This window comes from Gopherus evgoodei, chromosome 7 (genome assembly GCF_007399415.2).
Source record: "Gopherus evgoodei ecotype Sinaloan lineage chromosome 7, rGopEvg1_v1.p, whole genome shotgun sequence".
Classification (NCBI taxonomy): domain Eukaryota; kingdom Metazoa; phylum Chordata; order Testudines; family Testudinidae; genus Gopherus; species Gopherus evgoodei.
The window spans coordinates 72,832,074-72,859,085 of record NC_044328.1 but is presented as its reverse complement, the minus strand read 5'-3'; the positions used below and the strand labels follow the sequence as shown (position 1 = coordinate 72,859,085).

Genomic DNA, 27,012 nt, shown 5'->3' with positions numbered 1-27,012 from the left:
CACTGAGTTCCTGCCCCAGGAAAAACTGTGACCAATATCTTTCCAGGATGAATACGAGCTAGACCTGACTTTGGTGCGCCTCCTGCAGTTCCTTTGTTGGCCAAAGAGGGCGCTGTAGAGGAAAGCAAGGCCAACCCTGCCTCTCGGCTCCACAGCACTAGCTCTGTACCTGGAATGCGAATAGACAGTGAAAACAGACCCGGCGCACAGCAAGAGAATCTGCCCAAGCAGCGAGGTTTACTGGGAACCAGTACTGAGCACTGGCCTCCTTGCTGGCTCAGGCTACAAACAGCATATGGAACACAGCTAAGCCATGGACCCCAACCTTGCTGCACTGAACTAAGTCGCTGAGGTACGACATGGGCTGCAAAGGAACTACCGACAGCCCATCCCTCAGGGGGCCGAAGAGCTGAACGAAGTACATGAGCTCCCCTCCCACCATGAGACACCCACGCATTCCAAGTTGCTCCAGGGTGATCAGTGACCCATAGTTGATGTATTAGACACAGCTGCACTAGGACAGGCATGTTGTGAAACTTGTTACACTGTGTTTTTGAAAAGCCATCTAGTCCTTTTATCTCAACCATCTCTAGGCCAAGGCATGAAGGCCAGCGCTCTTGACTCTCATAGTCCTCTTTCCTCTACCACCAGCTAGGAGCAGGTTATTCTTCCTCCATACACCTCGTCTTAGTTGCTTGTCTTGCCACGCTCCTTGTCTGCCCCATCAGCATGCAAGTTACACCCATTCAGACTCAGCAGTCTCAAGTTAGAAGGGATGCAAGTTATATAGGACTGCCAGAGAATGAAACCAGTGGGGTCCAAGGTAGCCCAGTTGTTGGTCTCAGACAGCAGCCAGGAACAGGTACATCTGAAAAGTGCAAGAATCCCCGTGAAGCATAAATGACACATCAGTAAGCAGACAAGGGTCTACATCAGCATCTCTCACTGTGTAACTGAGAGGGGGCACAGATGCCCTCCAGTTTGCCCTCTAGATTTGTCCTAGAGAGCAGAGGACACCAGCTGACCATTTCTTCTCCATCATCCCAGTGATGTCAAGAAGATGTAAGGGAGGGGCTAGAATTTGGCCTGTTGTACACAGGGTGATTACTCGTGCCTCATAGGAACCTGAGCAGCACTGGAAGGACATGAAACTTGACACGAGTCTGAGCCAGCTAAAATCCAAGCACCGCCAAGTGCCCCTACCCATTCATCAGTGGAGCCCGGTTCCAATACAGGACACTCAGGACAGCAATCTAGGTGCTGTCCCACAGATATACTCAGATAAGGACAGACTGGGAGATGGGCCCAGGAAACACAGCAGAACAATTGGCAGAGGGGGGATAATGGGCCAGCTATTGCAAGACCTGTGACAGGCTTGGCCAATCTGCCAGCGCAGAAACATTCATGCTGGTTCCAAGGCATCGCCGAGTGCATTTTCCATACAGTTGCCGGTAGATTGTAAGACTAGAGCACAACTTGGCTCCCAAGCGCACAGCTCAGGTGGCTGCAGGCACTTGGTCCTTGGCGTTACCTCCATACCACGCCCTCAGGGTGGGGAACAGGCAGGCCCAGTCACATCAGAGGCTTGGTTTCCTTTATGAAGAGTATTGTTACCTTTAAAAAGCACTGGCTTTAAGGCCACTGGGCTTGTCCTTGAGCCATATTGAGCTAGCTGCTCTCTCACAGGATTCTTCTCCCCCTGCAGACTGGAGTTCCTGCCTCCATCTCTGTGCTCTGCATCTTCCTCAGTCATCCCCACGTCAAACATGTGCGACTGACCTCACAGACCACAAGGCCTCGCAAATAGGGGACGATGGGAGCATTGCCTGAAAACCCAGTGGAGGAGTGTGCAACATGGCAGGGAGGGAAGAGTTGGCTGAGGAGTGAGGCAGGACGTGCAGAGATGTGTGGGGAGGCAGCAGGGGCTTGTACAGCAGCGGGAGAGACCCTCAATTGTGCTGGCTCTGAGTAAGATCCGAATAAAGCTACAGCTACCTCTGCCTTGAAGGAGGTGCTCCTCACACAGACCAAACACCACTGCTCAGGGGAAAGAAGACAGTTTATTAAAAAATAAGTTAGCACAAACACAGTCTAGAGCACAGAGCACCAAGGGAAGCAGTCAGAACATCTGCCCAAGAAATTTAAAACAAAGACTGATTTTTAAACTACCATTAGGGTGCCCTCCCCTGGTCAAAGTCTGCTGCCCCGCTGCATCTGAAGGAGTCCTGAGTTCCCAGGGCCTTGCTAATGGAGCCAGGGAGAAACGGTGACTACCCCAGACAAAGCGCCACGCCTGCTCCCTATGCCTCACCGCAGACCCTAGCAAGCGAGAAAGGTAACACCAGCATCTAAACCATCGCGCATAAATAAAGGGAGCAATCCCACATCCCTCCCTGGAAACCTACCTACTCGTGTTCCGCCTCAACACTCCCACAGTCCTGGCCAAATGCATCCACCCACGCCTTGACCCATGTCCCCACTCATGCGTGCTGTACACAGAGGCACACACTGGCCTTTGCGCCACTTTCCCCCTCTTCCCAGCCATACAAGCAGCAACCAGATCACTGGAGAAGCTTGAGTCTCTACGTGCTCCTGGGCGGTGTGTGCGCTCGCACCGGAGTCTGTTTCGCGCCCTGAGCACACTGCGCACTACTGCGCCTTCTTCCTCTCCATGAGATGGCCATTCAGACAGTTGCCATTCAAATGCATGGGGCTGGCACTCTTTCCCCGGTACCACACAATGGCTTTGTACAGGGCATAGGCAACACAGGCCAGACAGAGAAGGAAGAGAGCAAGGATATCCAGGCAGAAGTACTCGTAGAAGGAGAGGTCGTAGACGGCTGGGCGAAGGTATGACGCCCCGTCGTGGCGGAGGATGTACTCCAGCCAGTACACCGTGCGGTTCAGAGCATGCATAGGCGTGTCTCGGTGCAGGGCTGAGATCTGCTTGGCTGCTTTATTGTAGCTGCAAGAGGGGAAGCGAAAAAAAGTAAAAAAGTCACCCGCTGTTATTTCACAGTCAGTCACTTCTCTGGGCAGAACAGCCCCTTCTGACTCACAACGGGCCCGAAGCCTACAAGGAACCAAGCAGCCTCATCTCTCACCTCTCATGAACAGGCTCTAGATCTGTTCCCCAGGTCCCTACAATCACCATCACTGATAGTTTTACTCCTGTTAGCCCTGCAGAGCTGATGCAGCTATGGCCATGCCAGCCAGAGTCTATTCTACCTCACGCATCATTAGTGGAGCAGTCAGCTAAATTCTAGTAACAGAATCTTTGTAACAGGCATCACCATCAGAGGCTTGAAGGACCCAGCTGGATTCTCACATCCTAGGGGGAGCAGGCAGGTGGCAGAGGTCCTTTTCTGACTCTGGGCCTGATCCTGCATAGTGCCAAGCACCCTGACATCAACAGCAGTTGAAAGTACTTAGTAATTTACGGGAGCGGGCACATGACAGCACTTCATACACAGGATCCTGCCAAGTCCTCTCAGGAACATTCTAGCCAGTATCACCCAGAAGTCACTTGCTGGCCCAAGGGTCTTAAAAAGCCGGTGAAGAATAGTATCTAGTAGATACAAGCCCTAGCACTGTCTGTGCTTACTAGTCTCTGCATAAAGGTAGTTTGGGCACGACCAAGCAGATTGCAAGGTGAGGACTTAGGTGGACCCGATAACATGCTGCTATTGAGAAGGGAGGAGTTTTGAACAGCAGCATCTCAGAGAGCATTCCAAGGGAAACCCAAATAAAACCAGATCAGTTTCCCCTTCACCATAAAGACGGGCAGAGATGTGGTTTTGGCTGCTGCCGGCATCAGTCTTAAAAATCAGAAGGCGTTGGAGTGTCCAGGCAAGTGAGCGACGCACCTGATGGACCACTGCTTGAGCCAATTGTTATAGGCTTCCAAAAGGAGGATGCAACCAACTGTTCATCTGCTCCCCTTTAACTCAACAGCTCCATCACTCAGAGAGTCTCACCTGGGGTTGGAGAGAACGGTGACTATGGCCTGGTAAAGGTCCTCTTCGCTTACTCGGCTCCAGTCCATGAGAATTCCCATCCCTTTTGCCTGAACTCTTGTCATGATGTCAAACTGGTCCCCATAGAAAGGAAACCCCACAACTGGCACCCCGTGATAAATTGCTTCGAATATGCCATTCATCCCGCAGTGACTGACGAAGGCTTTCACGTTGGAGTGACCTACAGAGAAGCAAGAAATGGTGACCCCCCTGCAGATGCTCCAGTTTGCTCAGGCCTGCTCCATACTAACACATACTGTACCCGAATAAGTCTGGGAGAAACAGGGCATGTCTTGGGGATAGGAGGAGGGTGTAGAACCCTGAAGGACCCCACCATCTCCTGCCATGACACTAGGCTGACCAGACAGCAAGTATGAAAAATCAGGACAGAGGGTGGGGGGTAATAGGTGCCAATATAAGACAAAGCCCCAAATATTGGGACTATCCCTATAAAAATCAGGCATCTGGTCACCTTACATGACATTGAGCTGGTCAGACCCTGAAGAGCAGAGGTTGGTTTCACTAGATAAGGAAGCGATTGCTTTCTGATCAGACATGCTCTGGATGACACACACTACAGTGGCATTTTCTTTGCTCTGGTTATGAGCAAAACCCTGAATTACGGTATTTCTCTCCCTGTCTTACCAAGCAGGTCGTTCTGGGGCAACCACTCCATCATCAGCGTATTCTCACCCAGGTTATTTGGCTTCTGACCAAAGTATCTGCCAGAAAAAACAGAGAAGGGAAACCAAGAGAAAACAGACTGAGCTGGAATCACCCTTGGAAACGCAATTCCCCATCAAACTACATCCAGAGATAAAGGCTCCCCCTCACCTCCACACGACCCTCTGCGGAAGGCGGGCAAATGCCCCAGCCATCTTCTCCACCAAGCCGCTCGGGAGCGCTCGGATCCCAATGCCAAAGGAAACGACGACAACACCAGCATCCGCAGCTTCCACCCAGTGGTGAAGGTCCTGCAGGTAAACACACACAGCTGTGCCTCACAGCCTGTCCTCCAGAGGGCTTGGATACCCTACCACTACCAGGGGAAAGCCTGTCTGTAGAGGGAGAAGCTTCACCCATTAGTACCTGTAGAACTTCAGCTTTCATGGACACAGTCTGACTATAAAGAATGCCTTTGCCACTGAACCCGGCACAAGGTGATCTCACTGAGCTGGCAAACGGTTCTAGAGTGTTTTCAGATCATAGCGTTGCCAGGCAAGAGCAAAGTTACCTGCGCTCTGGTCAGCCTCTCAGCTGGTGTTGGGAACTATCAAGAGAGCCAGTTTCATGATGCTGCTTTGGAAAGCTCTGAGCAGCAGGAGCGGGGACTTGGGTCACTAACCAGTGAGGAGGACCCCAAAAATACAGGCCCAGGCCTGGATAGGAGCGGAGACTTGTCCTTTTCTAGAAACCAGGCAGGTCTGGAAGGGATGTGAGGAGAATTGGGCACCTTCTCCATCCCAGCATCAGAAAGGAGCTCTTGAAGCAGGGCCAAGGGACAGCACTTGACAAACCCCAGCAACGCCCCTCTCCCAGCAGCTGGCAGTGGCTGCGGATCTCAGGGGTCTCATTAGGATTTTGCTGATGGGACGTGCCCATCCTTGTCTTTAGTTAGTACCCACCGCTGGCTAATTGATTTAATCCTTCAGGCCCAGATCCTCAAAAGGTATTTAGTCTCCTAATCTCCACTAGTTTTGAGGCTCTGGGCCCCAGTTACTAGGTGTAGGCAATGGTGCTGGAACTACAGGTGCTGCCGCACCCCTGGCTTGACACAGTAATAACAAACACCACATACATGATTTTCATCATTGGCACCCCCCACTATAAAAATTCTCCCAGCACTCCTGGGTGTAGGTAGGTTTTCCAGGCTGCCAAAAGGCTCTGTGGGCACACATCCCTGACTCTCTTTAGCAAAGGGAATTTAGCCAGCTGGCTCATTATGGAGCTGCAGTAGCAAACAAAGGGAACCAGTTTTCCCTTATCAGCTCCCAATTCTTGGACTGATCCCAATTTTTATCTCCACCTCCTTGACCCCTCAGGTTTCCCAAGACTCTTCTCCTAATATAGGAGGATTTCAGAGGAAGATTTTCAAAACTACTTCAAGGAAGGGGATGTCCAATTCCCATCAAGCACCTTTGAAAACTCTCTCTCTAACCTCCAACTTCCTTAAAAACAAATGTTAACAAGGCCTTAGTTAATATGTGCGGGGAAATTTTTTCCTCCTCTTCCAGTTTTCAAAAAAAAACAAAAGAATGGAGTATGAGGGAAGATTCAAGGTGGGAAAAAGCAACTTCATCTAGAAACTGCAAATCTTGCATTTGCCCTCAAAAAGGCCTACTGTCAGAGTATGATGTGTCAGCAAGTGAAAGGGTCTATTCCAGAGTTATTCTCATACAGTATCTGACCCTTTAAGACCCCTGGCAAGTGCTGATTGGGTTTTTAACCCTTTCTTGACAGCATGGGTCATTCTGTGAGCAAGAAGGTCAGAGATTAAATTAAATGATTGAATGTCAAGGAAAGGTTTTCTTCTGGAGGTGCAATTGTCTGCAAAACCTATATTTTTCAAGAAACAGGAAATTCTGGTGCCCTACCTCTACTTGTGCTACATTGATGACATCTTCATCATATGGACCCACGGAAAGGAGGCCCTTGAAGAATTCCACCTGGATTTCAACAATTTTCACCCCATCATCAACCTCAGCCTGAACCAGTCCACACAAAGAGATCCACTTCCTGGACACTACAGTGCAAGTAAGTGACAGTCACATAAGCACCACCCTATATCGGAAACCTACTGACCGCTATACTTACCTACATGCCTCCAGCTTCCATCCAGGAGCCATCACACAATCCACCCACTCACCAAGATTGTCCTTTAACACAAATACTAATCCACATTTCCAGCACAGACCAGAAACTCTCAGCTACCTGAGGGGGGAAGGATAGCTCAGGGGTTTGAGCATTGGCCTGCTAAACCTAGGGTTGAGAGTTCAATCCTTGACAGGGCCATTTAGGGATCTGGGGCAAAAATCTGTCTGGAGATTGGCCCTGCTTTAAGCAGGGGGGTGGACTAGATGACCTCCTGAGGTCCCTTCCATCCCTGATAGTCTATGATTCTATCTTAAATACAATAAGGATATAAAGAACCAGAGCTACTGGACTTGCTTCCGTACTGGGACATCAGGGTTTGGGCCCCAGCTCAAAATGGAAATATCTTAATCTACATGCAGGTCTACAAATGCCTTCCTCTCCCCAGCCCTAGCATCCTACAGCCCAAATAAAAAACAGCTGAACCACCAACCATCTCACTTCTTAACCCTCTGATGACTGCATCTCACAGCCAGTATTCCAATACAGGCCAAGTCTTGCAAGATGCTGGGCATATGGCTGATCCAGAATAGAATGTTTAAGCACACCAGTAATCCCACGGAAGGCAATTGGACAACTCATATTTAAAGGTAAGCATGTGCTTAAGCGCTTTGCTGGATTTGGCTCAGCACCTGGCAGGATTGGCCCCAGGCCTCATCCACCTTCTGATATATACGTGGGGTGTTCCGGACTGTATCTGTAGCCTCCTCACATTACTCATGCACCATGAGGAAGGGTGGTTACCCACAGGAGCAGAGTCAAGGATAGTTGTGGAACTTTTATTCCAAAGTTCTCAACTTAAAAAAGAGAGAGTGTTGCACCCAGAGCTGAAAGTAAGCTGGTGCGCCATACCGGGGGTGTTCAAGCTTCCCCAGCCAGCAATTTAAAGGGCCAGAGGCTCCCAGCAGTGCCTGGAGCCCCAGGCCCTTTAAATTGCTGCCAGAGCCCCACTGCTGGAGCCCTGGGGTAGTGGCAGCAGGGTTCCGGGAGTTATTTAAAGTGCCGGGGCTCCTGCTGCATCTACTGCCCTGGGCCCTTTAAATAGCCACCAAAGCCCGACTGCCGCTACCCTAGGGATCTGGCGCTATTTAAAGGGCCGGGGCGGTAGAAGCAGGGGAGTCCTGGGCCCTTTAAATAGCCCCCGGAGCAGCAGCAGCAGCCATGGGCTCCAACAGCAGTTTAAAGGGCCCAGGGCAGTAGCAGCGGCCGACCCTTGGGGCCTTTAAACTGCTGCTGGAGCTCCCAGCTGCTGCTGCTACTCTGGCGGGGGAGGGCACTTACCAGTACAGGGCGGGCTGGGACTGGCACTGAGCCCCCGCCATCCCTGCCAATTCTGCCCGAGCCCCCACCCCTCCCAGGGGCCAGAGCTGGCCCCAACCCAGCCCCATACTGGTAAAGTCCCTATTTCTACTTTCACCCTCGGTTGCACCTAACATTCTACCACTCACGATTTCATTGATATTTATCAACAATCTTAACCACGCCTGTCATCGGAGGCTGGCATTTTGTCTCAGTTTCAATCCATTGGCTGGGCGTGGGGACCCTCCTGGCAAGCCAGGCCACCTTAGCCTGTTCTCGCTGAAGATTTCCAGCACTCCTCCAAGTAGCAGAGCTCCACCAGGGGTAGCAGCTATGGGAACTCTAGTGTAGTCAGGGCTCCTGACACTCAATTCCAATTGCAGGGAAGTGTCACATCTGTACAACCCCACTGAAGAGAACAGGATTAACACAGGGGAAACTGAGGAGCAAAGTCTGGCCTCCAGAATCTAGTACTGGTGATGCTACACAGGAACAGCCATTCTGGATCAGACCCATCGCCCATCTAGCCCAGCATCTTCCAATGGTAGCTGGTGACATATGCTTCAGAAGGAATGAACAGAACAGGGCAATTTCAAGTGATCCATCATCTGTCACCGAATCCCCACTATCTGCAGGGCTGGCAGCTGTGGGAGGGGAGAAACTCCTTTTAACTTGTAAACGGAGCAGATTCAATATGGGATCAGAGCGAGAATAAGCAGGAAGCCCGGGCAAAATTTTTATTTTAAATAGGTAACTTATGGAGGTTGGGAGGACTGAGAGAACAGGATTAAAAAGGAAAACCTGGGGAAGCTTCAAAGACAGGTGAAGCAATAGGACAACAGAGAGGAGACTGCTCAGTTCAAAGCCCCAAAGCCATCAATACTGGGCTTTTCCCAGGTTGGTATAGGGACTATCATTGCCAGTGCAGAACTCCCCAGCACTGTCAGATGGAGGCAGTGTTACATGCTCCCAACATGGGATGGGGGACCCAAAACTGCATTCCACCTCCCCCTCACCCCCAATACACACACTTGTGAACCGCAGAGAGTTACCGTACAGGTTTCACAGCCTGTGGCACAATTTGTGAAGCTCAGGGGTGCTGATCAGGTCCCTCAAGGGAAGAGACACCCTGGATTGATCTCTGATCACAGCTCTTAGGCCATGTCTACATCTAAAATTTTGCAGCGCTGGTTGTTACAGCTGTATTAGTACAGCTGTATAGGGCCAGCGCTGCAGAGTGGCCACACTTACAGCAACCAGCGCTGCAAGTGGTGTTAGATGTGGCCACACTGCAGCGCTGTTGGGCGGCTTCAAGGGGGGTTCCGGGAACGCGAGAGCAAACCGGGAAAGGAGACCAGCTTCGCCGCGGTTTGCTCTCGCGTTCCCGGAGCCACCCAGCAACCCGCAGGGAAGGAGACCTGCTTGCTCGGGGTTCCGGGAACGAGAGAGCAAACCGGGAAAGGAGACCAGCTTCGCCGCGGTTTGCTCTCGCGTTCCCGGAGCCACCCAGCAAACCGCAGGGAAGGAGACCTGCTTGCTCGGGGTTCCGGGAACGAGAGAGCAAACCGGGAAAGGAGAACAGCTTGATTACCAGAGGCTTCCTTCTTCCACGGAGGTCAAGAAAAGCGCTGGTAAGTTTCAACATTGGATTACCAGCGCTGGATCACCAGCGCTGGATCCTCTACACCCGAGACAAAACGGGAGTACGGCCAGCGCTGCAAACAGGGAGTTGCAGCGCTGGTGGTGCCCTGCAGATGTGTACACCTTCAAAGTTGCAGCGCTGTAACTCCCTCTCCAGCGCTGCAACTTTCTGATGTAGACAAGCCCTTAGATGCCCTGGCCAGGATGAGAAAAGTTAACCTCAGAACTCTAAAGCCAGCAGCCCCTGTAAGCAGCCCCTCCTCCTGTACTTACCACAGGAAGGGGCTTTTCAGGCTCAGCGAGGATTCCCCCAGTGAAAATGACATGGGGGAGCGTGGGCCTGGGAAAGTCTAATACCACATCATTGCACAGGAAGAAGAGGCTGGTCCCATAGACAAGCTCCAGCATGGACTTTTGCGGCTCCACCCCGTGTTTCTGCATGAGGCGGTCGAACTTGGGCAGGATGACCAGCTTGGTGGCGATGCGAGTGATCACGTAGACCAGGAGATTCCAAGTCCGGCCCACCAGCCCCATCCTGTCCGTCATCAGCGAGTTGAATTCAGGGACATAGGCAACAGGGGAAGTGGCGCCGATCTCAGCCGGGTACCAGAAGCCGGTGGAGATCACGGCGTATTTGACGCCAAGGAGGTGGGCCAGAATGAAGCCACACATCTCGTTGGGGTCTACCAAGAACAAGTCAAAGCCCTCACCCTGGAGCTGCCGCAGGAGGACTGCATCCCCCAGCACTAGATCACAGTTTTCCAAGTACTTTTCCAGAAAGGAGAAGATCTCCAGGGAGGTCTTCTTCCCCTGGAAGACACGCTTTATCTTCTCCTGCACCCAGGCATCCGCACTCTCCATGCTGAAGATCCCCCTGTATGTTTGCACTCGGAGGCCTGGCAGGAAGGGCTCGGATTCCCGACCTTCATGGAGGAGAAGCGTGGTGTTGTGACCCCGGTCGTTCAGTGCCTCTGCCACCCGCATGAAGACCCGGAGGTGGCTGTCGAAGATGATAGTGGGCATCACCAGCACTTTGGCACCATGGCAACAGTCCAGACTGAAAGTGGCTGCCATGAGGAGGACAGCAATGGGGTGCGGCGGGAGCCTCATCTCCATCGCTGCAGAGAGAGAAACGGGCAGTTACTGACCGACTTGTGCTGTAGGCCCTAGACAGTGTCTCTGTGGGCTGTGGAGAAGGGAAGGTGCCCTGTGTCGTCACCACCTACCGATGGAGACTTTCCACAGGCAGGGTCACATGTTTAATACGACTCAGGCTTCTCCATGCATCATTTTCCCCTCTTCCTCCTCATCTGTCTGTGTTCTGTAGTTTCCCCACAAAGAGGTTCTAAGTGGATTTCCCCTGCCTCTTCTCCCACCACTACTTTTTAAAGCCTGGGGCTGCTCTGGAAAAGCAGCACTTTCCCTCACAGCAGACCAGCTCCCTGGGTGTGTCTGATAAGTCTTTACCGCTCATTACACATGGGCAGAGCCAGTGCAGCCTGGTAAGGAAGCTGGATTCTATCCCTGCTTATGTACCTACAGCAGGCCTGTTTACGAAGCTCCAATCCGTGATGTCCGTGCAAGCCTGCTGAAAGGACAGCAGGCTCAGAGAGGCTGCACCGACAGCACAGTTAGGCCTGCAACTCCTTTATTACTGGTGATGGTGCACATGACAGAAAGCGCTCGGCTCTCCCCTCAGATCCAGGTTACATGTTGCAGGGGCGGCGACTACTACTCAATTGAAGAAGGCTGAGACAGAACAAGTGTTCAGCCTGGTTCCCAGGGAGGAGCTGCACTCTTGAAGGAGAGAGCACTAAGCAGTGAGATCCCAACTGTGGCGATGGTGCAAGATTGTGGCCTGACTAGACCTGCTCACGAGGCAACTGGGCCTCAGCACAGTTTGAACATCTGAGGAGCCACACAGCAGCTTCTCCTGTGGCCATAGGAACACCAAAAGAGGGTGTACAGGATTGTACAGCTGGCTGGAGGAAGGGGAAAGCCAGATGTGGACGGAGCAGCAGAAGGGGCCCACAGGACTTGCAAGGGTGGGAGGGAAGTGGGATGGGGAGGATTCACCAAGCCGTGACAGCAATACAGCATTCCTAAAGACACCCCCGTTCCCCAGGGAACGCCTTCATATTGCTACATAATTCCCCATAGGAAGCAAAGTTCAGCACAGCGCCACTGCACAAATCCAGGGGCATCATCTCATCACTGGAAACCAATGTGCCTCAAAACACGAGGCCTTGGCCAGAGCTCACGTTCTGGGAAAGGGGACCCTATCTGGGAACGTTCATAAGCAAGTAACTGTCCTGAGGCAGATCCAGCACAGAGGTTTGGGAGGAACGGGCCCTCAGAGATGTTACAAACAGAATAGAAATGACGGAATTTTTGGCTGTTTAGATTCCTGCCCTCATTCACACCCACCAAACCCCATGGAAATCAGTGGAGCTGCAGTGTCATGACAGAGCAGAAGTTGGCCTAAGATCTTATCCAGGCCTCACATACTAACTTGATCAACCCCCTCTCTCCTTCCCCCCTACCCCCAAAAGAGGCAAACAAACAAGCCCCTGCTAAATGCAACTCTGGTGCTGCCTAATAAGGACGTGTGCTGAAAGGGGAATTCAGCCCAGAGAGGTGAAGGGGATGTGGGGATGGGAAATTCTCTTGCCAGTGTTCCCTGGCCAACTTCCGTCAGCAACACATAACTACAGCCTATTTCAGAGAGCCTCGGCACCTGCTTGCCAGGACCCTTCCCTGGCACCATGCCACACAGATGCAAGTGGGGGGCGGGAATTATCATGACTCCACTCTGGAAAGCGTGAGGGGAGGGGAGCAGAGGTGGGGGAGACAGCTGTGGTGACTGCACTGGGGAAAATTAAATGTTTGCTTGGAGGAGGGGGAAGGAAGAGGATTAGGTTGGGAGTGGGGCTCACACCAGGTCCACACAGCGGGGAAAGTGCAGATACTGAAAGGGACCTTGGACAGGCACACAGTAAAGGCAGAGGATGGGGGCTGCACCACAGAGCTCTGCAAGAGTCTGAAAGGAGACGCCCCCACACCTCATTCTACTCCCCCACTTACCTGCGTCTTACTGAATGAAAGGGGCTCTTCTCTCCTGGCTGAGCTGCAGAAAAGAGAACAATTGACAGTCAGCAAAATGACAGGGCAGCCTCCCCTCACCCAGGAAATGAAGCCAGCCCGATCCTCAACTCATTGGGCTACAGCTTCCCATCCAGAGCCCCGATTCCCCTAGGGAACACCAGGGGAAAGAGAATTGGTCCGCCGAGGAGTCAGGTCAATTTTGCCAAGTCAGAGCAAGGCTCCTTCCAGCTTGCCACGTGGAAGAGAATATACAAGCACTGGGGATACTTTTTGAGAAGACTCTGCAGACGCTAGGGTTGGGGAGGGAGGTTTGATTAGAGGGGAGGGTGTGTGAATGTGAGCTTGCGGAGCCTGGGCTGGACAAGCGTCTTGGAGAACATGCAGGGAGGTCTGGGAGAGGGGGTGGGTTTTCTGAGGGTGTCTATGGGGATAACAGGTCAGAAGGGGAGTATAACTTGAGGAGGAGACTTGAGTGATGTGAGTTGCCATGTAAATCAAGGAAATGAAGATATGGTTTTTTAGACGCACTGATACTCTTCCGTCTGCCATGTCTCCTGAGATAGCTTCGTAAGGCAGGGACAAAAACCTTGTACAGCCCCGAGTACAAGGGAGCCCTGATCTCTGGGCGACCCAAATAAATAAGCTTTTGGTGTGTCAGAGCAGGGGGCTGTTGCTGATCCATGGGCCTTGCAGGTGGTGCTGGTGTCCCCTCTTTGGGGGATCAATCCCTAGCAATGGAGGGAGCTGCCTCCAGACCCAGGACTCTGCCATCTCTCCACAGGCCCTTCAGCAAGGCATGATGGGATCTACGGGAATCCTCCCCTTCTCCCTGAGTCAGCCACATGTGTTTCCACCAGCTGGATATTCTTCCACCCCCCTCATAACTGACTCAACTCTGCCCTGCCAAAACTCCGCACTCCCCAGGTGCTCCAGGATGGGCTCTGGTTGGGAACTGGCTGCAGCTCACAGTGCAAGCAGGACTAGGTTTAGAACATGAAGAAAGAGGCATGTCTTAGTCCAGGCTTCCTGCTAACTGCATCTATGGAACCCCTTCTATCTGTACCATGCACGTCACCACAGCATCTGAGCACCTGACAACCAGTCCTGTGGCAGGTACCGCCCCACCCCAATCCTCGCTCTGCAGGCTGGATGGTCATATTTGACAAGTTCAGCGCTGGGAGCCTGGGGTGGAGGTGTCAGAGGGGAGGGGTCTGGTGCGGGGTGGGAAAGAGAGTCTAGCCCCTTTTTGGACTGATGAGCTGGATGCTCTACAGCAAAGGGTCAGGGGGAGGATATGGGAAAGGGTCACATACCACTTTCTCCCCAGTTCAGGTCTCTTCTCCTGGTCCAGTTATGTTTGCCCCATACACCCCTTTATTTTCCCTCCACTCCTCTCTCCCAGCCTAGCCCTCTCCAGGCCCAGATCCCACACACACCCAGCTCAGGCAATCCCTTCCCCCTCTACAAGACTAAGACACCTCACCAGCTTAGTCCCATCCTGCCCCCTTCCAGCACCCCACTGGCCCTGGAGATGCAGGAGTAGAGGGACCATAGCTAGCCCTGCTAATCCAGATTAACCCCACTCCGGCCTGGGTTCCGATTGGGCCTGCTGCCTGCAGGGACTTCTGGTGGAGCAGCTGCCTGCCCCCTAGGGGTAGCCAGGTGTATCGCAGCCATTGGAGCTGCAAGGAGTTCCCTTGCAGATGGTACTGCACTGTGCACACTAGAACCATTACAGATGAGAGCTGTGTGGCTCGAAAGCTTGTCTCTATCACCATCGGAAGCTGCTCTAATAAAAAAAACAAAACAGTACCTCACCTTCCTTGTCTTTCAGTCTATAGTGAGGCTAGCACCTGGGGGCACTATTGAGGGGCCCAACGCATCAATCCAGGTCTGTACTGTACCTAGGCCAGTAATAACAGATTCCAACAGGGAATACAAGGGAAAAGGAGGAGGCCGCTGTGGCTTCATGAGAGATTGCTTTCAATAAGATAATTAAAACAAGTCTATACAGGAAACAGGAAAAAAAACCCATACAAAACACCCTGCTAAGGCTTGCGGGAAAAAAAAGCAGAAAAAGCAGAATGAGTTAGAGCACCAAAATAAGTAATATGAAGAGCTCACCATTCATAGTAACTGGGAGGAATTCTTTGGCCTATGTTATGCAGGACATCAGTCTAGACAGCCTTCTTGGTCCCTTCTGGCTGTAAGATCTTTGAATCTATAATACTGTCAATACCTGTCCTGCCTCCCTATATGAGGTTACAGGTGGAAGAGAGTACTTCTCAGTGTATAGGATAATAACCAAAACCCCATACCCTAAGATGATAAACTGTAAAATCTGAACCACACAGATTGACAAATTTACCCCCCACAACAGGTCACAATGTAAAACAGCTTTTGTTTCTTCATGGAATTTTACCACCTCAGGACTAAGCTTGTTGCGTACCTGGGATGCCAGCAATATTCCAACACCAAATCAACTGGTTGCTCCAGAGATATGTAGGAAAATCTCTCTCATCATTGTTATTGTACTGACCTGATTGGAAGCATCACTTGGAGCATACAAGATCCGTCTTGTATGAAGCACTGAAAATGTGTTTGACCATCAAGTTTATACTAGACAGCTCAGACAGAGTATTGGGGGGGGGGAGGGGGAGGCCACAGCAGAGATTAGAAGATTAAACCCAGCTGTGTCAAAGATAAAGGCAGCAGGAGAGGTTGCCCAGAGGTCAGATTTTTATTGGGAGTAGAAACTATTACCGGGAGGTTTTGTTTACCTCTCTATTTTCCTATATTCGCTAAATCTGACCATTAGGCTTTGTCTACACAGGAAAATTATAGCAATTTATCTTAATTAATTTAGAAACTGTCAGTCAGTGTGTCCATGAAAGGGGGCTGCACCATCTTATTTCATTCTAATATTGGTTTAGCTCGAATTAAAAAATTTAAAGGAACAACGTAATCTAGACATGGGGATATTATTACATTTGAGACACTTCCCCCCCCCCCCCGCCTCTCCCAGTGTGAAGAAATCCATAAAATCATAGGACAGAAGGGACCCCCAATAAGTCATCTAGTCCAGTCCCCTACACTGAGGAAGGACTAAGTATTATCTAGACCATCTGTGACAGGTGTTTGTCTAACCTGTTCTTAAAACCTCCAATGATGGAGATTCAACCACCTCCCTAGGTAATTTGTTCCAGTGCTTAACTGCTCCGACAGGAAGTTTTTCCTAATGTCCAGCCTAAATCTCCCTTGCTGCAATTTAAGTTCATTACTTCTTGTCCGGTCCTCAGTGGATAAGGAGAACAATTTTTCTCCCTCCTCTCTATAACAGCCTTTTCTGTACTTGCCCACCCGCCCTCCCTAAGTCTTCTCTTGTCCAGACTAAACAAACACAATTGTTTCCAACCTGTTTTCTAGACCTTTAATCATTTTTATTTCTCTCCTCTGAACTTTCTCCAATTTGTCCCCATCTTTCCCAAAATGTGAGGTCCACAACTGAACATAGTACTCCAGTTGAAACCTTATCAATGCTGAGTAGAGTGGAAGAATTACTTCTCGTGTCTTTCTTTCTCACAAGACTCCCGCTGATGCATCCCAGAATGAGGATCAAATTGAGAACCTGTTTTGGTCAGCCAAGATTTTACTAAGCCTTTTGAAGTGCAGCTCTGCACCAACAGAATGGAGAAAAGGAACAGCCTATCCAAGAATAAGCAGAAAAGTGAACTACAAAGCAAAATAAAGCCCCTTTAGATTTTTGATACAGAACAAGTTTTTTTCTAGCTGCTTTCAAATCAGGTTTTGGCTTCTTTGTTACAGTGCAGAGATTCCAAGAAAGACTAGAGAATTTGGCCATGCCAGTTCTCACCAAGTGAGGGGGAGCACATGGGCGGACAGATTGCTTCATTGGCATTGAAGCCTGTTGGCCGAGTTCATGTTTCTGACACTTGGTCGGGAGGAGAGCTCTTAGGAGAAGATTCCCTACACCCATTCCCTCTAAAAGTAGTGTTGGGAAAAGAGCCTCTCGACTCTAGTTCTCTAGAGGGCCCTATAGCAAATAGAAGAAATTCCAGAGACTTTATATACCAGACCTGTCTGAGGTTTGACAAATACACCCAGAAGAATATTTCACACACCAGATGTAGACTTGAGCCCTTTCCTCCTTTAAAAAAAAAAAAAGTTTCCCCCCAATGCATTTACCTATAAAGGCTTCAGAAGAGCAGAATTTCTAAATGCAGAAGGTGGGAGTCCATTCCTTTCTTTCTCCAGAGCGCCTGGGATGTGACCCTTTAAATATTCCACCCGCCCATGCACTTTAATGTCTAGTTCCTCAGCACCAGAAATCCCTTCTGTGCTCTGTGTGGACGAAAGGCATTGAAGCATTTCTCTCTGCTGCAGCCTGCTGTCTTTCCAACTCTTCCCCAGAGCAGGAAGGTATAGATCTCCCCTTTTGGTTTCCTTATTTAAATGGTGAGCCGAGTGATGCAGCACAGCTGTAGCTCATCTGAAGCCAGAAGGAAAGAGAGGACTTGTCTCAAGGATGCCAGAGGCTCTTACCTGGGTGGTAAATTAGTGTTTGCTTCTTCTCCCTAGTTTGATCCAGAAAGAGTGACTGCAGCTGCTTTCAACAGCTTGCTAATAACAGGCTGCGGCTACTGGACTGGTTGTGGTGTAGCAGCTCCCTTAAGAAAGCCACAAGTGCGGCTACCATGAGTTTGCAGAAACTGAAGCAATATTGGAAATTCTGCTATATAACAGGCAAAAGGATAATATTTCACTTCTAGTAAAAAGCCTCCAGGACAAAATACCGTACGGAGCACATTCTCAGGCAGGAAAGACTAATCAATGCTCCCTTTTTGAACAAATGTTTTGATATTTCGGTGGACTTCATCACCACTGGTTCCAGGTCATCATTTTACAAGGCTGACTTAGTCACCCATTCAGTGACACTACCTTTACGAGATTCTTGTGTGACACTCGAACCCACGCCCCTGTAGCATTCTGCACAAACCATTCCAGCAAAGGTCTATAGCAAAGCAAGGCTAGATTTACCCAAGCAGCAGAGGGAGAGATTTTAAACACAAAACTGTCACGGATATAGTCATTTTCTTATGCATAACAGAAAAAAAATGAAGTACTAGAGAGAATCTCTAACTGTCTAACACAATATTCCAGAAGGTCACTCTGTGTGTCATTCTAAAGCCTAAAATGTCTGTAGAACCAATGTGAAGGGATGGAAGCAACTACAAGCATGGTCGAGAGTTCTTTTTATTCAGAATATGACCAGTTTCAATCATCACTGGGTTTCACAGTCTACCACCATCCAATTTTCAGGTTCTCATCCGCTTTTACTTGACAAATTACATGCATGTGGTGTACAGGCTAGCTACAGTAAGGCATGTGTGTACCTAGACCATTATGATATCAGAGATAAGTCAACCATTCACCACCCTTCCTCTCGACAGCTAATTTGCATGCAACAGTGTCACCGGCTGTATGAGGGGTAGTGCCACACTCGTGCACCCAACTGCAATCTGCACAAGTCTCACAGCACACACCCCTAGATACAAATCAACAGCCACCCATTCCCCACCACAATCAGCATACACAACTCCAAACACATAAGGCCCTTAACTGCAGCACACATCCTTATTTGCCACCCACACAAATCCACACAACTCTCCCAGCACAACACAACCACACACACATCAACATACACACACACACATATATCACTCCGAAGCCTAGAATGCCCATAGAGTCAGTGTGAGGCAATGGAAACTGCTACAAGCATGGTTGACAGCAATTTAGAGTATCATCAGGTTTAATCATAGCAGGGATTTGCAGTCTGATACTGTCCAGTTTTAAATGTTCAGACATTTTTAGCTTTTTCTTTTTTAAAAAAAAGAACAACACTTGACTTTACAAATTACACCTGGCTTTGGGATACTAGTAGGTCACAAACAAACAAGAAAGGGATTAAATGACCAATCAGCTGAGATACTGGACTCAGAGACAAAAAGGTCTAGAAAGACAGGAAGGGACAAAAGCCTTGAAAACTCACCTCTTGATTGAGAGCAAGTTAATAGAATACTTGGAGGTTCACACATCCAAGGAACAGGCTCAGCTAAAATGTATGCTAGGATAGTAAAGGTGTTCAAGAATTTAAATTACTGGATTACTAACAATATTTCTTTTTAGAATCCATAAAGAACTAAGGAGATACCAGTGTCCAGCTTCAGCAAAGGAAAGAAGCAATCCTACCACTTACTGCCCTGTAATTACAGCTTCTTTCTGTAGTAAGACAGTGTATTTAAAAAAAGTAATTAAACATCCTACAAGGTTATGAAACCATAAGTAGGAGGCACTGAGGATTTATAAAGAATAATACTTGCCAGACAAGCTTGATTGCTCAGCAGAACATTACAACATTAGGGCAGCAGTAGATATAGCTGAATTTTAGTAAAGTAGTTAATACTGTATCTCAGAAAGGCTTATTCAAATTAGCTTACCAGTCTTGAAAATTGGCTGAACTACCATAAACAAAGGTTAATGAGAAATGGTCTGAAAAGGGACCCACTGTCCAGGGGATATCCTATGGATGATAAATCCTAATCTTATTTAGCAGAGCTGAGTCAATTACAGAAGAATGTTGGTGAAGATCTGTTGAAATTCTTAGACTCATAGAATATCAGGATTGGAAGAGACCTCAGGAGGTCTCTAATCCAAGCTCCTGCTCAAAACAGGACCAATCCCCAACTAAATCATCCTTGCCAGGGCTTTGTCAAACCGGGCCTTAAAAACCTCTAAATAAGGAGATTCCACCACCTCCCTAGGTAACCCATTCCAGTGCTTCACCACCCTCCTAGTGAAAAAGGTTTTCCTAATAGCCAAACTAAACCTTCCCCACTGCAACTTGAGACCATTACTCCTTGTTCTGTCATCTGCTACCACTGAAAACGGTCTAGATCAGGGCCGGTGCAACCATTTAGGCGACCTAGGCGGTCGCATAGGGCGCTAGGATTTTGGGGGTTGCCATTTTCTTCGGGCAGGGACTGCGGCGGCCCGATCTTTGGCCACCCCGGTCACCACTGGCATTTAGGCAGAGGGAGCTGGGGCAGAGGAGCATGGGGAAGGCCGGCTGCAGCAAGTAAGGGAAGGGTGTGGCACGCAGGGGAACTCCCTACCCCACCTCACCCCTGCCCCGCCTCCTCCTCGAGCACGCCGGTGGCTGGCTTCACTTCTTCCGCCTCCCAGGCTTGCGACGCCTAAGCTGATTGGCGCCGCAAGCCTGGGAGGCGGGAGAAGTGAAGCAGCCATGTCGTGCTTGGGGAGGAGGTGAAGCAGGGGTGAGCTGCTTCACTTCCATAAGTAAGTGGTGAGCTGGAGTGGGTGGGGGGTGCCTCAGGTGGAGGGTGGGAGCTGCCATGGGAGGCTCAGGGTGGAGGCTCAGGGACAGCGCAAGGTGGAAGTTTCACCTAGGGCGCGAAACATCCTTGCACCGGCCCTGGCCTAGATCCATCCTCTTTGGAACCCCCTTTCAAGTAGTTGAGAAGAATGAGGGGGGATTTGACAGCTGCTTTCTTCTGCAGACTAAATAATCTCAGTTCCCTCAGCATCTCCTCATAAATCATGTGCTATAGCCCCCTAGTGCTTTTTGTTGCCCTCCGCTGGACTCCCCAATTTTTCCACATCCCCCTTCCAGCGTGGGGCCCAAAACTGGACACCATACTCCAGATGAGACCTCACCAATGCCAAATAAAGGGGAATGATCACATCCCTCAATCTGCTGGCAATGCCCCTATTTATACAGCCCAAAATGCCATTAGCCTTCTTGGCAACAAGGGCACACTGTAGACTCATATATCCAGCTTCTCATCCACTGTAACCCCTAGGTCCTTTTCTGCAGAACTGCTGCCTAGCCATTTGGTCCCTAGTCTGTAGCAGTGCATGGGATTCTTCCATTCTAAGTGCAGGACTGTGCACTTAAACTTCATTAGATTTCTTTTGGCCCAATCTTCTAATTTGTCCAGGTCCCTCTGTATCCTATCCCTACCCTCCAGCATATCTGCCACTCCTCCCAGTTTAGTGTCATCTGCAAACTTGCTGATAGTGCAGTCCACGCCATTCTCCAGATCATCAATGAAGATACTGAACAAAAGCCCCTGAGGCTCTGCTTGATACCGCCTGCCAACTAGACATGAAGCCATTGATCACTGTGGTCCATGGGTTTGGGTCCTGCAAAGACTCATGCATATGTTTAGTTCCACTGAAGTTAATGAGACTACTCCCAGGTATAAATCTTTGCAGACTCAAGGTCTAGATGAGTTTCAGTCTGAATGTTAGCAGTATTTTTCTGGTTACTTTTTACTACTATTAATGTACAGGATGTTAAATTTAGTGCACGAGTATTTGTCACAAGAGAGTCTCATTGGGACATTCATAAGCGATGCCAAACACCAAGGTTGTGAATTTTAGAATTAAATTCACAACTAAAGTTTACACACAGCTAGTTAGGCAAGGAGTCCACACAGAAAAGAGAAACAACTCTGCCTACTTTATCCCTCTAGGTTCTTAGACCACACCCAGCTCCACACTATCTGAGTACCTATTTATGTAACCAGCCAAGAGTGAGAACATTTCTAATCATATATTTGATTATAAACCCAGCACTTCACACCAAGAAGAATTAATTGAAGAAGTTGGTGAATAATCTTGATTAGCCAGTTTGAGAATTTCACAACATCTCTGCAGAAAGACTTGCAAACTGAAAACAGGGCCAAGTTTACCAAGTTATTCAGCAGGAATTTGCCCAGATTTATTTTAACATCTTGATTAACACAGAGGAGGCAGTCACCAGCAGGAAAGGAGACATTTGCGGATGAAACAAAAGGCCAAATCCCCCTTCCGCGCACTAGCAGGCAAGGAGATGAGGATAGGGAGCTGCTTCCGCCCGTCTGCAGCAGCAGGGTAAGATTCCAGGCTAAGGCTTGTAAAACAGGACCAGCTACTGTACTGGCTGGTTCACTGCAGTAGCCAAAGAGCACAGCTTGCCAGGTAAGGGTAGCGTGTATGTGGAGGTCCCGTTTCCCGGGCAATGCTGCCAAAGGCACTCCTGCCAACGCTGGGAACACCACTGGCTGAATTACTTTACAAGGGCTCCGAGGAGCGCGAGCCGTTCGTAAACTCAGCTGTAGCTTATCCAGCTCACACCTCGCCCACGTGCTCCGAGCTGGCTGCTACCCTCCAGCCCGCTCCAGGAGTTGGGCTTCCCTTCCAACACCTGGAGCGCTCGGAGGTCCCGTCCAGAACCGGGGCGATCCCAGCCCTGGGGCCGAGATTAGCCAGGCGGTCGGATCACGAACCCCGCTTTGATGGGCTGGGGGGCGCTCCCTTGCTGCGGCCGGGGTGACGGTCCGGGCTGGAGCCCACTAGCCTGTTCGGACCCCCGGGAGACTGGCGCAGAGCGAGGCACAGGGTGATCGGGGCCCGGGGGGAACTAGAGACGGAGAAACTGCCCCCCAACACCGGCCCAGAGAGAACAGCCCCTCGGCCCGGCCACATACCAGCCCGTAGCGCCTCTCACCCACCTGTGCGTCTCCAAAGGCGGCCGCCTCCCTCCACCCAGCAGCGGGGAGGTGCGCAGCGATGCGGCGGCTACTACTAGCATTGGCCTCCCCCTCCGGCCTCTTTCAGCCCGGCCGGCCGGCACAGGCGGAGCCCGCCTCTCAGCCCACACGCCCGGCTCCCATTGGCAAGCGGAGCGGCTCGGCCTCCCCGCGCCCCGGAATCCCCGCACACCGCCCTGCCGCAGGCCCCCAGCTGGCAGTCTCCCGCCCTCTGGCCCCGCTACGGGGCGGTCAGGGGCGCCCAGGGATGCAGGGCCGGCGGGACGGGTCTGGGAGGTGGCACCTGCCTCAGCGCCTCGGGCACTAGCTCGGCAGGAACAGGGAGCCAGGCGCAGCCCCTAGGGCCAGGGGTGTGTTAGGATCGCCCAGCGCCTGCACCCCCTGAAAGAGAAGGGCAGGTCTTGCGCAGCCCTTTGCCCAACAGGAGGATGAAACGGCGGCGCTGGAGCTTAGGCGTTAATCATGTGCTGGGCGCGCAGCTACACAGAGCAGCACCCTGCTGGCGATGGAGTCTGGCGCTAGCTCTGCCATGGGGCGGGGATTCGGGGTAGGGCTCCACTAGGGGCCCCGCCTGGTAGAGTTGATCCTTGCTCTACTTAGACCAGTCCTGTAGCCGCCCAGCCGCATACCTCCAGAATTAGGGACAGCCAATAAAGATTTTTCAAATGGAACTGGTCTCTGCACCCCAGAAAACCAGGGCAAAACTAGGAACTACATGCACTACACTATACACAACTTAGACAGCTTACTTCCTTTTGTAAACTCATGTACTCCTGAAGGGGGTGTGGCTCAGTTTCTAGGTGCACTGAACAAGACTCCTGTGGCACATTATAGACTAACAGACATTTTAGAGCATGAGCTTTCTTAGGTGAATACCCACTTCATCAGATGTATGTAGTGGGAATTTCCAGGGGCAGGTATGTATGTATGTGTGTGTATATATATATATAAATATATATATATATATATATATAAATATATATATATATATAAATATATATATATATATATATAAGGAAGTTAGTTTGATCAGGGAGGATGGGCCCTGTTCCAGCAGTTGAGGTATGAAAACCAAGGTAGGAGAAACTAGTTTTGTAGTTGGCAAGCCATTCCCAGTCTCTGTTTAATCCTGAGCTGATGGTGTCAAATTTGCAGATGAACTGAAGCTCAGCAGTTTCTCTTTGAAGTCTGGTCCTGAAGTTTTTTTGCTGCAGGATGGCCACTTTAAGGTCTGTTATAGGGTGGCCAGGGAGGCTGAAGTATTCTCTAGGAATGGCAATATACAAAAACCTGTCAGAGAACACTTCAACCTCCCTGGCCACCCTATAACAGACCTTAAAGTGGCCATCCTGCAGCAAAAAAAACTTCAGGATCAGACTTCAAAGAGAAACTGCTGAGCTTCAGTTCATCTGCAAATTTGACACCATCAGCTCAGGATTAAACAGAGACTGGGAATGGCTTGCCAACTACAAAACTAGTTTCTCCTTCCTTGGTTTTCACACCTCAACTGCTGGAACAGGGCCCATCCTCCCTGATCAAACTAACCTCCTTTGCCCCTGGAAATTTCCACTACTTGCATTTGACGAAGTGGGTATTCACCTAAGAAAGCTCATGCTCTAAAATGTCTGTTAGTCTATAAGGTGCCACAGGATTCTTTGTTGCTTTTACAGATCCAGACTAACACAGCTACCCCTCTGATACTGAACAAGACTGATCACAACATGCAGGCCTTGCCTATACTGGAGAGTTGCAGCACTGGTAGTGGCTTTACAGCGCTGCAACTTACTCCCCGTGCACACTGCCAAGGCACATACGGCGCTTTATCTCCCTGGCTACAGCGCTGGTTGTACTCCACATGAACGAGAGGAATAAAGAGAACAGCACTGGTGCTGCAGCGCTGGAGTGCCAGTGTAAACAGTGATTAATCTTACTATGCTTTTAACTAAAGAACTCTCTTTGTTTTGTTGTGAACTCGGGGGTCCCGGAGCTGCTTATCTAAAAAACAAACAGCTCCTGTTTGCTTGAGCAGAGGTAGGCAGGGAATGTCCACAGCTAGTGTTTGCTTGAGGAGAGAAACAGTACGCGGGGGTCCGCGGGGGTCCCTCGGAGCAGCTGCTTCTCTGGTCTGAAGGCTATTTGCATTTAAGAGTGAATGAGAGAGGGATTGGGGAAGTGGTCGGAATTTGAAAGACAGGGAGCTGACACAGTGTCAGCTCCAAAAAGCCTCTCTCTCTCTCTCCCTCACACTCCCTGTCACACTCCACCCCACCCTCTTTTGAAAAGCATGTTGCAGCCACTTGAATGCTGGGATAGCTGCCCATAATGCACCACTCCCAACACGGCTGCAAATGTGGCCACATTGCAGCGCTGGTAGCTGTCAGTGTGGCCGCACTGCAGCGCTTTTCCTACACAGCTGTATGAAGACAGCTTTAGCTCCCAACGCTGTACAGCTGCAAGTGTAGCCAAACCTGCATATACAAGTGGCTAAATTCTGCAGCCTCTACAACAGAGCAGAGTTCCAGCCAGCCACACGTGCAAGGGGGTGGAGTTTCTCCCCCTCCTGCACGATGGCTTTTTGGTGATCAAAAAGCATTGAGTCCAAACGTGCCTCAAGGGTGTGGGCAAAAACCTCCAGCCAGGGATACTGTTACAGTTCAGAGCACCTACATTTCCCTTCTATGCTCCAGCCAAGGCACTCAGGCTTCTGGCTCTCCAGCCATCACCTCTCTTGGGTTAAGATCCACCTTTCTCCTCCTCCTGATCAGGGTATTTTCAGGTTGCACAGCTCCCAGCCAAAGAGTGAGCTCCTCAACAAAGTCAGACTGCCTAAGCAGGCCTGCTTTACTTCCCAGAGTCAGCAAATGTCATTGCCACAGTTAAGTTACCACACAGCTTTTTAGTTATTTGAGTTTACTGTAAAAGCATTACAGAGAAAACCAAAACCTACACACATGCTAATAAGCTCACCAGAGATCACCCCCAGTAAGTGCTGTGGCCAGTGAATGTCTTTCAAACCCGAAAGTGTCTTCCTGTCACTACAAGCTGAGAGTTATTCCTCTATGCAGTTTGGGCCTCTTGATCCGGGGAGTAGATAATTCCTAGCCCAACGTCCCATCCCCAGGGTGAAGCTTTAGAAGATCATGCCCTCTTCCAGACCTTTATGTTCCCCTCTTTCCAAGTATTTCCTAACAACTAACAGTTCATTCTTTAGCCCATTGTTTAAGAGAGTCCTTTGCAGCCCGTAGCACCGGCCAAGGCTCACATTAATCATGGCTCCTGGGCAAGTTACACACAATCTCAAAGAAACAAAACATTTGCAGTTTTAATGCAATGAGCTCCTAGGATACTGAAACTTAGTTCAATAAGCTTTGTCCAAGATATCGCAAGAAATTGTCATACCTGTCACAGATGAATTAGCAGTACCCTCTTCCCCTCTGCATCAAGGCTGTCTTGCATGTGTTCAGCTTGATGTGGTACTGGTCTCCAGGCATTGCAGTACATGACACGTACTGCTGGCACTTCAGCTGGTGTTATTGGACCAGCTCCCCTAATGACTTCACACCAAAATTATGAGATGAGAGAGGACTGAACCTTGTACAACTGCAGAGGTAAAGGGCTCTAGAAGTGTGTTACCCCAAAATGGCTTACCAATTCCCTTAACCTCACCACCCAATGGGGTCTTACACAGGACTCGCTCACTGCTGTGTGGCTACAAGTGAGAAGAAAACATCTGTAGTTATCCTACACTATAGCAGACTACAATTGCAAAGGTGACCAGACAAAAGTGGACACAATGTTGTGCAAACAGTTTACAGGGAACTTTGGACCCAGGCCACATGCCATAGGAAGACTGGTGTCCAGGCCCCCATACATCCATTTCTGGACTGTGGACAGAGGGAGGGGGTCACTGAGGGAGCTTACTGGCTGCCCTGCTCCCACCACCTGGGCTGTTCCCCTGCCCCAGATGGGACTGAGTATGGCCAGCTTAGCCCCAGAGAGAGGGCACAGGCAGGTGTCCCGCACCAACACTTCCACCACAGGAAGCTGCTAAGCAATGCAGCCTGTGCCCAATGGGAGAGTCAAGGGCAGCAGGGGTGAAGTCAGGCTGGCTGCTCTGAATAGGGAGTACAGGGAGGCTGGACCAGAGGGGATGTATGGGTTGCTGCACTATAATGGGGAGCAGGGGACAGCTGCGGTGTCAGGGATAGGAGAGGAGCAAAGAGAGGTACTGAGACTGGGCAGTGGCTCCAGGCTGGGAAGGTAGGTCTTGTGACACAGCGTGAGAGACATGAGCCACCTATGCCTGGCCCCAGCCTGACCACCCTGGTTCGTACCTGCTCCTCAGGAGCTTGCCTCAGCCCCCATTCTGCCTAAGTCACCGCCCAGCCCTCACCAGCCCTGGGAACAGAGAAAGTCGCAAGCAGCATGTTTGTGACATGCCCAGT

General features: G+C 50.3%; 1 protein-coding gene across 1 annotated transcript; it reads right to left on the bottom strand.

Annotated features, from left to right (window-relative positions):
- Nucleotides 1-2,084: 2,084 nt before the first annotated feature.
- Nucleotides 2,085-22,667, bottom strand: LOC115654633 (2-hydroxyacylsphingosine 1-beta-galactosyltransferase-like). Its single transcript, XM_030569164.1, has 7 exons — nt 22,529-22,667; nt 12,912-12,954; nt 10,101-10,945; nt 4,851-4,990; nt 4,662-4,738; nt 3,978-4,197; nt 2,085-2,965 (listed from the first exon to the last, which is right to left on the bottom strand). Exons 3-7 carry the CDS (start codon nt 10,941-10,943, stop codon nt 2,650-2,652), a joined length of 1,596 nt encoding a protein of 531 aa, XP_030425024.1. The 5' UTR covers nt 10,944-10,945; nt 12,912-12,954; nt 22,529-22,667; the 3' UTR covers nt 2,085-2,649.
- Nucleotides 22,668-27,012: the final 4,345 nt, after the last annotated feature.